Source organism: Panthera uncia, chromosome E1 (genome assembly GCF_023721935.1).
Source record: "Panthera uncia isolate 11264 chromosome E1, Puncia_PCG_1.0, whole genome shotgun sequence".
Taxonomy (NCBI): Eukaryota; Metazoa; Chordata; class Mammalia; order Carnivora; family Felidae; genus Panthera; species Panthera uncia.
This window is the reverse complement of record NC_064814.1, coordinates 16,369,352-16,383,308: the sequence shown is the minus strand read 5'-3', so window position 1 is coordinate 16,383,308 and position 13,957 is coordinate 16,369,352. Positions and strand designations below refer to the sequence as shown.

The window sequence follows — 13,957 nt, the reverse complement described above, 5'->3', positions numbered from 1 at the left end:
CAACCAGAAAGTTTGAGAACCACTGCTCTAAACAGACTAGTGCAAGAATGCCTGAAGTGCCCAATAAATGATTTATACCTCTTCAGACATATCCTCAAGAGTATTATTTCAGATCATCTCCATACTTCAAATCAGCCAGCAAATTTAGTAGCCAGGCTACAGTGTACATGACCATTCACTACCTCACTACTGAAGATTGAGGGTCATTTAAAACCCATCACTTGTGATTTATTTATTTTTTATTATTTATTACTATTTTTAATGAATATTTATTTTTGAGAGAGAGAGACAGAGTGAGGGTGAGCCGAGGAGGGGCAGAGAGCGAGGGAGACACAGAATCCAAAGCAGGCTCCAGGCTCTAAGCTGTCAGCACAGAGCCCAACGTGGGGCTCGAACTCACGAACCATGAGATCATGACCTAAGCCAAAGTTGGATGTTTGACTGAGCCACTCAGGGCCCCCTCCCTCATCACTTATGATTTAAAACCCATTTAACTGTGATTAAGAAACTATTTCATAGGATTTGAGTAATACTTTAAAATATAGAAAGATATATCTTTAATGTACAAGGATTTATCTTAGTGTATACTACAAAAAGTTTCAATCACTTTACTATTTTTTGGGGGGTAAAGTTGTTTTACTTCAACTGCAACCAAAGAAAAATATATAAAACAAAAATATGACTGCAATTCGTATGTTCTTTTAAATAAAATAGAAAGCATGATGTGACATGTTTTCTAAAATTATGCCAGGAAAACAATATGATTCTGTTTCTGTGATAAAGTGCAATGTTTTGGATGTAAGAAGCACAAATTATAAAGGTTTGTCAAGCAGGTCTACAGAAATATAAGGAAAGTCAATCCAAGTTTGCTTTCCTTTCTTGTAAATGTGTTTCAAGTCATATGGTAAGACACAGAATTCATTTGTAAACAGCAATTAAGATAACATATTGCTTTTTGAGGGAAGATTAGTATGCTAATTTTAGAAGGCAAATACTGGTTAGTAAATATCCAGTCTCTTACGGATTAAAGCACTCAACTGAATGGTATGTTCTAACCATTTAGAGTGCTAAAAGAAAAGGTCTTGAAAGAAAAGACAACTTTAAGGAGCTGAAACACTAATATCATAGCACCTGTATCAATGGAAAACTGTGTCTTTAAGTTCTAGTGTAAACAATAAGATGAGACACAATCTGTAAAGGATATACAATTGCTTTTGTTAGGAATGCATTATTTGGGCAGAGAGCTCCCTAAAGATTTAGGCATGCTTTGAAAAATCGTTGGATTTACTTTGGTTTTACTGAACGTTTAGCCTGAAGCTCAGTGCAATAGAAAAGATTTCTGTTGTTTTCTAGATACAAGTGATACCGGTGTCTAAATATCAAGCTCACTAGAATACATCTGCCAAAGATCTTACTAAACCTTTATATAGAGTGGAGATATACCATCAAGTATCAACAGAACCCAACACAAAGGGTTCTCAAAACTACACAGCTCAATACCCAGTGCTCATCACAAGTGCCCTCCTTAATCCCCATCACCTATGCCCCTCTGGTAACTATCAGTTTGTTGTCTATAGTTAAGAGTTTGTTTCTTGGTTTGCCTCTCTCTTTTTTCCCCCTATGATCATTTGTTTTGTTTCTCAAATGCCACATATAAGTGAAATCATGTGTCCAACCTGTTTTATTACGGCTATGCATTCTGGTTTTGGCACAAATCATTTATTTAGTCTTTTGACTAGATTTATTCAGGCTTTGGATATAATCAATCTATCAGCACTAAAATAAAGCTGAATGCAATTCCTTTCTGGGCTAGAAATACACAACTGTATCTACTAAGCAACTAGCATGTGGTTAACTGAAGAAACGGTGAGCAGGATGAATAGGATTGGGAACTAAAACTGACTGAGGTCATCAATTCACTATAGTTGACCGAGGTATGGTAATTGCAGCAATACAATCAATTATTTTATGCTCCTACTGGGTCAGTCATTGAAAAACACTCAGCATAATGAATTCCAGAATGGAGAGCAGGCATGAATGAATCCTTTCCTGTGTGAGTTATGCATGTGGTGCCATATAGATTAGCACTGGACAAGGGGTGAGGAGGAGACCAAAGGAAAGATGAACATAATCTATAAGATAAAATTAAAAATGCACTTGGGGGAGTAGAGCTATGGATTACTAGGTACTAGAGGAAGCAGACCATCTATTTATTAAGGCTACTGGAGACAGTTTGATTCATTTTGAACAAATAAATAAGAGGCACAAGCAGTGATACAACAAACAGGTCTCTCAATTAGACTGTCTTTGAAATGATCAACAAAATGAGAGTCTTTGAAAAGATCAGGTTCCTGACTGCAGAAACATGCAGTATGTATAAAGAGTGTAAAGAAACAGGTGCCTGAGTGAGAAAAGGACTAAGTTGTTTAGATGTTGCCAGGACAGGACTAAAAGCACTGTCTGAGACTCCAAGTAAATAAAAGTACTGTCCGTCACTAGAAATGGCCACTAGAATGAAAATGAAACACATTCTCTACAAAACACGTAACTATTAGCACCAAGTTCACCTGGGTGACTAGGGCTGAAGTTAGTCAACACTCACTTCTGAAATCCAGGACCTTAAAAAGGTTGTTTCCCCCATCACCACTTTTACCCTTGTTTTCTTTCAGAATTTCCAGGAATCAATGCTTCCAACTGTTCAAAATTACAATGTATATGATGAGTATAATGTATTTGTGTTTATCTTTCTATTCTATGGTTATAGGCTTATGGTTAAGGGAGACTTAAGTGAGCGTGGAAACTGGAAACAAACTTTTTGCCTATTGCCCATTTCCATTTTCGCCTGGGCATCCCCAGAAAAAGCCCTTCTGGGGTTCTAACCTCTCAGATCCTGTTGTGTGCGAGCACCACCCATGCTCTGCCTCGGCATTCGAAGAGAAGTTCTCAATGGTGTATGTCTCTGTTCATCCAGGTAAGCAAGGTCCTCCAAGTGGGCAGAGCTTGTGGCTGACAAGACAGAAAAGTTCAGTCAGAATACGTAAGCTTAGAAAACTTACAGTTAGTCTGTACCTCCCAAACTTGGGAATCAGAGATTACTCCAGCATATATATTTACCAGGAGTTTTGCTGAACTCAATGTCCTCACCAGTGTCTAGAACATGTGCCAGGGAAAAAAATGTCAAGAGTTGTCTTCAGCTCCTTCATCACTATCAACTGCCTGAGCTTATGAAGAGTACTGGCAACAAGTTAGCAAACACATTAGTACTCGATAACAAAGATTATTAGTTTTTGCTTCTTTTGGGTCACAGATGCCATTTGTAGAACAAGGTATAAACATCATCAGATTGAGCTGTAAGAAAAACATGAAGTTCTATTTTCAACATTTTCCCTTCATGTTCAAGAATGAAACATGAAAGCATTCTGAAAACATTTTTCACCTGTATGTATATATTAGAAAGATGGGCACCTGGAACAACAGACTGAGAACTGCTAAAGAGCATTTAGGGAACTGTCAATGTCCATGAATTCTAAAAAGCACTTTGTTGCCCTCTGAACATAGGTAATAATGGTCTCCCATTGAATGAAGAAACCCTTTAACCCAGGCACAACACAGAGAGAGAAAATGGCACAAGAAAGGGGGATAAACGGGTATTGGCACTGCTGTATACTGAGAGCTGTTGGGTCCATTCACAATAAACCAAAAAATGAAGAAATTAAGAATCAGAAAGTGCTGGGCACAAAAATAGTTTTTAACAACAACAACACAACCCCCAAACTTCTGTCAGAAAATAATTATTTAGAGCTTATAAATTATTAATGAAACTGTTGATTCAATCTGTTGCCAATTATGTAAGATACTGTGTCGGGGGTTACTCAGTTATTCAATGACAATTATTTACCCAGAGTTTACTGTGTGCCAGGCCCTGTTTTTGATGCCCTCCCTGGCTTAGCTGCCAGTTTGCCTCTGGTGACTGTTTTGAGTGGGTGAGAAGAAACAAACTGAGATCATTCTTGGCTGGAGAGCTCTAATGAAGTATTGTCCACATCCCCAATTGAGATTAAGACACAAACAACAATACACAGTGGATTATGACTAAGTGGCACAAAGAAAGTCACAAAGTGCTCTCTGGGCTGAAAAAGGGAGTGAAAAGACAGAGAAAACAGAAAAGAGATAGAGGAAAACAGAAAAGAACAAGAGAGAACATGTGCCAGAGATCTATATTCCCCTCATCCTTCAACTAATGCAATTAGCTTAGTTACTTGGGTCTACTGGAAACCGAGATGACAGGAACTTAACTAGATCACAGATATACTTTCTATGAGGAAATAAAAGTCTCTGGAAGCTAGTCTAGGGAACTAAACCAAGAAAGGAAGTCAAATGCCATGTTACACATCAGTGGGAGAGTCTCGGAGGAATAAGAGATAATCTTGATTTCCGCATTCTGAAATTAAAACTATCCAGAATAGATAACTATTTAATCTTTTATTTAAAAACACTGGAGACGATGACTCTTATACCGTTCCCACTGGGAGAGTAACAGAGGAATAAGAGATAATCTTGATCTCTGCGTTCTGAAATTAAAACTATCCAGGAAAGATAACTACATGATTTTTCATTTAAAAACACTGGGGACGATGACTTACACCATTCCCACTGGTACTCTAATGTGGTTCTGTGAATTAGTTCTTTCTGAAATTTAATAGTGTCTCTCCTGCTTTAATCAAAGTCTGTTTTGTTTGGTTCTTCATATGTGTAGCTATCTCCCACCACCCCCCAAGGTGGGGGGAACCCTCGGAGGTCCCATTCCCATAGAGCTCTCCTTGGAGCTCAGAAATATTAGCATCAGCTGAGCAGGGCTCCTTTCACAGAGATCGGAGTTTCAGCTTTGTGGGGCCTTTCTTCCAAGTTTCTATAGTTTAACAATCCCACCCTCCTCTTGTTCCACAGGCTCAGAGGTGGTAGCTGCTTCCGGCAGTTGCCAAACCCATACTACCTCTGTGTTTTCTTTTTACCTTTCCAGTTCATTTAAACATAGTCTACCATTCTTTATATATCGAATTTTCTGTTAAAATAACTATGGTTCCTGCCTCCTGGCTAGCCCCAACTGGTACAGAATAGAAAATAATGGAGAAGCAATCCTTTCAGATATGTATGTTGATAATAAAGCAGCATCACAGAATGAAGACGTGAGAGGAATCTTAAGGGTCATCTGGTCCGGAGGTCAGCAAACTAAGGCCTGTAGATGAATTATGGCCTCCTGCCTATTTTTGTAAATAAAGTTTTATTGGAACACAGCCTTGCCTAGTCATCAAGTATTCATTTACAACAGAGTTGAGTAGTTGCCAGAGAGGCCATTTTGGCCTGCAAAGTCTAAAATATTTACTAGATGGTCTTTATATACAAAGTGTTTTGACCCTAAATTAGTTAAATCCCCTCATTTTATATATTAGGAGACAGTAGAGTGACTTGTCTACAGTGAATCACTCATTTATGGCAGAGTCTGGCCTCAAAACCAGCTATCTGGCCCATCAATCCAGTGAGTGCTATTTGCATTGTACCATCTCTCCCTCTTTAAAGCTAAACAGATTTAATTCTCTCTTAAGAATCTTAGTTTTCATCCCTTCTTCATCTTTGTCACTTTCCCTCAACTCTGTTTTTTATGGCTTCAAAGATAAGTAATCAAACTTGGGCAATAATAAAGACCTTGTATGCAAAGTGAAGAGGCCTGTCATTGCAGGCTAATAAATCTCTAGGCTTCAAATATTTTCCACAGTAAGAAACAAAAGAACAAATAAAAGCCCCAAATTTGTAATTTTTTTTAGTACGAAAAAATATGTAAAGTTACTTTCTAAAGCTGATAAACTGAAGAGTAATATGAAAGAAGTATCAGTGACAATGAGAATCTTTTACTCACATTAAAACACAATGCAAACAAAACCTTAACAGGTGGATGAGTGTTAACTTTTGAATTACCATTTTGGCAATATTTGATGGCACATTATATAATTTTAAAGCAAGGTTCTCTTATTAAAATGGTTCCACATGCCAACACACTAACATGGTTTGATACACTTTAATAAAAAGACGTTTATTTCATTAACAGTGGGCAGAATGATAGAGAAATATACAACATGGAGTGGAGCAAAAAGCTGTGTTAAGAAAAAAAATCCCAGGGTCTTTCTTTTTTCTATATTATGTTCATCTATGACTCTTTTAAACATTTTTTAAAAATTTTTTTTACGTTTATTTATTTTTGAGACAGAGAGAGACAGAGGATGAACGGGGGAGGGGCAGAGAGAGAAGGAGACACAGAATCGGAAGCAGGCTCCAGGCTCTGAGCCATCAGCCCAGAGCCCGACGCGGGGCTCGAACTCACGGACCGCGAGATCGTGACCTGAGCTGAAGTTGGACGCTCAACCGACTGAGCCACCCAGGCGCCCCTCTATGACTCTTTTAAAGGGAGCTCTATACTTTGAGTACAGATTTGAGCAACAGTTAGATAATCCATTTTCATTTGTCTTTAATGGAAAGATCTGGCAGGTCCTTTTAGCCACAGCCTAGTTTTCACAGGGTCAGCTTTCTATTCAAAGAGCTGCTGGCAACATTTGTTAAATATAAATGGTTAATGTGAACTCAACAAGTTTTGCTAAACTAATCTTCACCATCACAATTCCTAGGAAAATGGACATCAATTGTTCTACTGCTTTATTTCACAAGATCAAGAAATGTCATAAATATGTTTTGGAATGAGCACATGTCTCACTTTCAGCCAGATGACATTAGGGGAAAAAGACAAATACTACAGTCACTGAATGAACAGTTCATTCCTTCACGAATCCAAATACTCATAGGCAAACACTGAACTAAGGAAAAGCAGTGATCTTTGGTATTAAGGGCTATAGCTCTGAAGCCCTGATTCAGGGCACAGATTTGAAATCAGCCGATGGGGAACTATTGTTTTAATCAGGATTGCAAATACATTTTATTTAGTGTTACTTACATCTATTAAAACATTTGTTCTTTTTCTTATGTTAGCAATTAAAATCTTTTTTGTTGATATCTGAATCTATAACAATTTTCTTTATCAAATATTCCAATTTTTTTTTCACAGCCTTTCTTCTTTATTAAATCATAATTCTCCTTAGTCTTATTCTGTTTCTCACTGCTTAATCATTTTCGAAATTCTTGCCCATTATTTAAAGGAATATGAGATAAATATTGGAAAGCTGAGGCAGGAGACCTGAGATTCTGTTAGCTGGGGCTCTGTGTTCTGCTAGTTGTACACATTTACTCTCCCTCATAATCTCTTGAAACTTCTATTTGCAAGCCACTTTCTGAGAGAAAGTCTTCATCTTAGTTTGTCAAACATCTCAATCTTTGTCACAAAATTTGCTAAGGCTATATTTTCTCTGCTTCCCTGACAGATCCTCTAGTCAAAATTAATTGCTTCTCCCCTTTAGCAACCACATACATATATTGCTAGTTAGGAACTATGTTATTCAGCAACTTGCTTACATGGCTGTCTTCCCTTATTATAGTAGGTTCTTGAGGGTGAGAAAGTAATGTCTGATTCATCTTTGATAACCCTATCCCCTCAGAGTAAATCAGAGTACCGTGCACATAATGCTTAATATAGAACTGAATTCCAGACTGGTCCTACGTAGATTTAGATATGTCTGGCTCTGTCCTCACCCTCTTCATTGCTCTGTTCAATGCTTAACGGACATCACTATGATAATATGCTCAGCTCCAATGATGTTCATATAACCAACCTTCCTTCCTCCCTCCCTCCCTCCTTTCCTTCCTTCCTTCCTTCTGATCCCTCTTCCCTCTTCTATTTTTTTCTAAAGTACATATCGCTTTCTACCATGCTATATAAATTACTTACTTATTAAGATTATTTTATTTGCCCTGGCTAGAATGTAAGGTCCATGAGAGGGGAATTTCTGTTTTGTTTACTGATGATTCTCAAGTGTTTCCAATAGTGCCTGGCACATACATGCTCAATAAATGCTTGCCTAATAACTGAATAATTGTATTTAATATACACTTTGTGTTTGACTACATTTAAATGATCAATGAATTAAAAATTAGGTTGTGTTTAATGGGGTTATTTGAAAGCTAAGGATGAAGCAGGTGGCTATAGCAACGATGCCTTGCACATCATCATCACATACAAATACCAATGACAGATCTATAGGGACACACATATCCCCACCTCATAGTGGTACTCTTACTGTGAAACTGTGCTGGCCAATTTTTTTGAGATAATTTCATCAAGTTAAGTTAATACTATATTTAATGAACACTTTCCGGATACAAGCATAGGAGATAATTAGGTAAGTCAAAGTGAACTGAAGAAAGAGGAAAAACAAATCTACTTAAAAAGTTTTATGTGAAAAGAAAATGTTTTTAAAAAGTAAACTTCTATGTAAAATCTATCTCTAAGTAAAATCTATGTCATTAAAGGTCCAAGAGGGAAGTGGAAAAAGGGAGCGCATATATATATATATATATATATATATATTTTTTTTTTTTTTTTTTTTTTTTTTTTTGAGACTTCATAGGATGGGAACAGCTGACTCATTTATAGAACATTTAACTGACATACTTTTTTGAAGTCAAAATAACTTAAGTAAGTGGGCAGAAAAAAAAATCCAGCAGACATTTGGTACAAAACATTCCAGAGGCAACTCTATATTGAGTATAAAACCCGTCTGAATTGTTTCTTCTTAGATCAGGTGTTACTAGTGCAAACAGGTTTTAGTAGCACGATTATCATTCTGGCTGACCTGAGCAGGGATCTTGGATGACGTTGTCTGCTACAGCCTGGGCAAGAAGCCACTCTGCTGTCCTTATGCCCTTGATTCATAAAGCCAACACTCTGACTGCTGAAAAGCCCATTTTTTCCTCTTTATAAAATCCTCATTAAGCTTCTGATTGGATTCATCCAAATCCCCCATGATTCCGATTTTGCATTTACCTGATTCTTAAGATCCTTTTCTTAGGAAAATGTGCAGCTCCAAACATTAACAAGTAGATGGTGAGAGTTTATATTGTAACTGACTTCTGCTGCTTATAATTCCTTGAAGACTCCTCATTTTCACACAAAGCCCTGAGGACAGCTGCTGCAAGTGAACATTTCCTGCTTCCCACATCCCTCTAATTCACAGCCAGTCTCCTTTTAAGACATCCAGGATGACCAGAGACATCCTACTCTCTGATAATTTCTGCCATGCAACCGCAAATCCACAAGGTTCTCCACTTCCTTCCAACTACAAAGGGCTTAAAAAATAAACATGCAGTAGTGGTTCACATTTTGAAAACAATAAAAGACAGTAGTTTTTATTTTTCATATCTTAGAATTTTAATTTAAAGGTGTAGGAACATCCAAATTTATATTCAGAAAACTAAGCTTAAGACTTAATGCTACAGATTGCCCATACTTACCTTAATCACTTTATCACTGGAGAGGGGAACTAGGTGGAAAGGGAAGGCTTTTCCTTTTTCTTTTGTATTTTTTTGCTTGAATTTGAATTTTTATTTGATTTGCATATTTATTATGTAACACACATGATTTTTTTTAATTTCTAGAATATGTCAGCAGGAACCACTGGGAAAGGAAATTATGGCTCATTTTTGTTTTGTTTTCTTCCTTGTTATTTCTCTATATTAAAAAAAAATCTAATAAATGCTATTTTTTAGGGCAAAAAAGAAGAAACTCTCCTAAACCATTTTCTCAACTCTACTGATACCTGATGATTCACTCCCTAGCTTTTAAAGAACTATCTTCTCTAACTCCTGGCTCTCCTCCTTCAGTCCATCCTATACAGATGGCTATTCAGCCATTTTCTAAACAGCATATTTGATAGTATAGCTCCTGCTTATACTCCTGACTAGCAACAAAATAAACCTAACATTTATCATCAGAGCATATAAGCTCCTTGGTATCCCCTTCAACATCATTTTCTACTATTTCTTCACTGTATCCCATGGTTTGGTCATGCTGAAATAATGTGCCAACTTCTTTAACTTCTTAGTAACTCCTTCCTCTTTTTTCTGTGACTTCTTATTTGTCCTTCTCTGTGATGTCTTCTATTCCTCTCTACCCTTTCCCTTTGCACTCAGATGCTTCCCTCCTCTGTATGATACTTTATAAATTACTGTATTATTTATAAATATACCAAAAATTACTGTAAATTTGACGCTGACTATTTTACAAACACAACAATGGTTGTCAATTAGAATTCTATCCTGTAATTCTCCATAAAATTCTTATCTTAATATTTGCTGAAGTCAGTGTCCCAAAGAATATGCAGTAACTTTCTTTAAGTCTAAGTGTAGCCACAAATATATTGATGCTTATAAGCGGTAAAGTTTGTAAATGGCAGTTAGCAAAAAATATATCACGAGAGGTAGTTTAGAAGCCATCCAAATTCATAAATTAGATGACAATTCCCTGAAAATTGAACATAACTAAAAAGATTTTATTAAGTAACTAGGATATCAGTTCTTACAAGATAAAATTCTAAATAAACAAGAATCTTACAATCCATGTAAATGAAAGAGTGTACTCTTCGCCTACTACTGTTGCTTGCTTTGTGAAGTTTAAAAAAAAAAAAAAAAACATTTCAAATGGCAAACTTTTTTTTAACCTGGTGATTAAAATACCTGGTATAGAAAACTGGGTTCTATTCTCTGCGATAGAACTTAACAGTTAATTTCTCCTACATGTATTAGAGAAATAATTTGTGACTCACTGATACTTCTGAAGGCTGCCTTGTGCTGATTTCTAGAAAGCAGTAGTGTTAGAAAACCTTAGAGGGAAGAATTATATCTGGCTAATTAGTCCTGGACAACTCTTTGTACACACTAGTATCTGCATAGGGTAAAATAATAAATCTACAGATATTTATGCTCAAGAAGGGCAAAGTGGGTGATGGGCACTGAGGAGGGCACCTGTTGGGATGAGCACTGGGTGTTGTATGGAAACCAATTTGACAATAAATTTCATATTAAAAAAATAAATAAAATTAAATACAATTTAAAATGTAAAAAAAAAAAAAGGGCAAAGTATTTTATAATTTCTCCAGTAAAGAGAGGACAAGAGAAGCTTATATTTCTGTCTTCTACTAAATGCTCAATGCCCTTCTCAAATAACAGAGCCAGAACTTTCTTAGAAATCACTGTAGCTTAGTTAAATAAATTGGGATGTACCATTAAGGTTGGTAGCTATATTTCCCCAATTTTATGTAAGCAAGGGTTTATATGTTTCTCTCCTGGAAAGACTGAATTTGCCTGGCCCTTTCTAAGTTACAGCATTCTAAAGTATAATATGACATCATCCCTGGGGACCAACTATTCCAAAGAACCTAGGAGGGAAAAGTTTTTTGCTATGTAAAAATGAATAATCTTGAAAAATACATATTAAATTGTCTACACTTACTGATCTTCCAGATGAGCCATCACCACATAATCACATGTGATGACTGATGCTGATGGTCTCCCAGAGGACAGAACAAAGAGTAATGTTTTAGAAAAGTACAAAAAGGCAAGAAGCATCACACTATTATCTGCATAACATAAATCATTACACCTGGGAAATAAGAGCTCTTAACTATAATAGGTATTTTATTATTTTGTGTCAGTGAGATAAACCTTTTAGGCATTCATCGAGCAAGTAAGAAAGACAATCACGACTATGATTTCGTATTAGGGACAAAGGGTAGATGATGCTGCATTTTGAAAATGCCCGACTGCCCAACTATCTGCAAAAGCTCCTGGTCTGACTTATTCTCTTTTTTTTTTTTTTTTACTTTATTTAAAAAACTTTTATTTATTTATTTATTTATTTATTTATCTATTTATTTATTTAGAGAGACAGAGAGAGAGAGAGAGAGAGAGAGAGAGAGAGAGAGAGAGAGATAGTGAGCGCATGCACGTGCGTGGCGCAGGAGCAGAGGGAGGAATCTTAAGCGGACTCTACGCATGCAGGGCTCACTCTCATGACTGAGATCATGACCTGAGCTAAGATCAAGAGTCAGATGCTTAACCGATTGAGGCACCCAGGCATCCCTTGACATTCCTTTATGACTTTCTGACTGAGCCTGCTAGTAGTGTCTGAGTTCTTCTTTAGCACTTGTAGGTACCTGGTGTTTCTTCTACGATAGGATGGATATGGTGGAAATGTTGAGCTCATGGACTGGGAAGCTAAATTCTTGCCTGCCTGCCTCTCCTTCAAACTATGGATGATGATTTCTAGTAATATAAATTCTACTGAAATACTCTTCAATTTAATGTTTTTTTTAAACTAATGTTTTTAAAAACCACAGACTGAAATCTTTTCAAAGACTTCAGATATGAAAAAAATACTTTTAGAAATTCAACCATACACTTTACAGGTTTTACTTATGATTTTGTGAGTGTTTTTACACATTTTGGGAGCAGAATCACCACTTGAGCATGAGCCTTCCCCCAGGTTCAAAAAGATATCCACATGCATATTAGCTACACAAAAGAACAGTCAAAGAAGATGAATAGAAAATTCTGTTAAAGCAGAATTTACTTTCATTTCAGTATACACGCCAGTAAAATGGTCAATTTTTAAAAACTCTTACCTGCTACTGAATTTGGCCGTGGCATAAGATACAGAGGAATAGACTGTACTGACTGCGATAGAACAGTTTCCAAATTCCTCTCAGGGATCTTATTCAGACTATAGGTGGAAGCCGTCATGTTTTCATCTACTCGATACAAACACGAATCCATACTGGATTTTTGAGACTGCCAAGGTTTCAGGTTTCCTCCAGATCCTAATTCTTTACTGCTTTCCCCAACATATTTTGTGCGTTCCACGTTTTCAGAATAGCTTGTCAATGTAGCTAAAAAAGAGAGTAAAACAAGTTAAAAAAAAACCAAAACACCCATAAACCTAGAGATTAATTTGTTCATTATTATCCAAATTCGTGACTAGATAATAAGAGCAGCAGTAATATTTTTTTAAAAGTTGCTGATGATCATTTCATCTCCACCATGAAGTTTAAATAATCGAAACCAAAATATAACGATCTCTTACATATTCTCTCTCACATCTCTCATACATTTACTTTAACAACTCTCTCTGAATGGAACTAAACAAATTCGTATGTCAATGCTAAAAGATCTAAAACTAGGACCTATGAATGTGAAAAATTTCAGAATTTCATCAAAAACGGAATTTAAAGAATTTTCATGGATTGCTGGAAAGCTCCACAGTTCTCAAAAAGATCTTTATACTCTTTTTATCCCACATTTTCCTCTCCCTCATTTAAATTTACTTCCTTTCATATGTAATAATGAATTAGAAAAAAATAAGAGGTCTTAAGCAGATGCTAACATAGGAGAAATAATCTGTCCAAATAAGGAAACACTACAGGGCTTTCTTGTACAGCTACCCTCTGTAGCTCTAACCCTAGATGTCCCTTAATGAAATCAAACAAAAACAAAAATCTAGAATTTTATCTAGTCTTACCATTAATTATAAACAGGACTTATAAACAGAAACATTTTCATTAAGCCTTGAAATGCAATGGTTAACAACAATAAAATCTAGATTATAAAAATCTTAGCAATAATTATAAGAATAAAACAGGCCATTCTAGGAGAATTTATTTTTATTTTTATTTATTTTTAAAAAGTGTTTATTTTTGAGAGAGAGAGAGTGAGCAGGGGAAGGGTAGAGAGAGAGGGAGACAGAATCCCAAGCAGGCTCCATGCTGTCAGCGCTATGGGGGCTCAATCTCACAAACTATAAGATCATGACTTGAGCCAAAATCAAGAGCTGAATGCTCAACCAACTGAGCCACCCAGGTGCCCCATCCCTGGAGAATTTTTAATGTTAGTTCATATTCTCTTCTTACATCTTCAATGTACCTATTATTAAAAGAAGAGACCTAAGTTTTTAAGGTAATTTCCATGA

The 13,957-nt window shown here is 36.2% G+C and overlaps 1 protein-coding gene across 6 annotated transcripts in view; it reads right to left on the bottom strand.

The window, feature by feature from the left end:
- Positions 1–13,957, bottom strand: part of TANC2 (tetratricopeptide repeat, ankyrin repeat and coiled-coil containing 2) — a 362,078-nt gene that overhangs the window by 120,261 nt on the left and 227,860 nt on the right. For all 6 annotated transcript variants that reach the window (XM_049636313.1, XM_049636314.1, XM_049636315.1 and 3 more), the window contains 2 exons: positions 12,618–12,881; positions 2,881–3,006 (listed from right to left, as the gene is read on the bottom strand). In XM_049636313.1, coding sequence (XP_049492270.1) covers positions 2,881–3,006; positions 12,618–12,881 — 390 coding nt within the window. The remainder of the gene's footprint in view (positions 1–2,880; positions 3,007–12,617; positions 12,882–13,957) is intronic.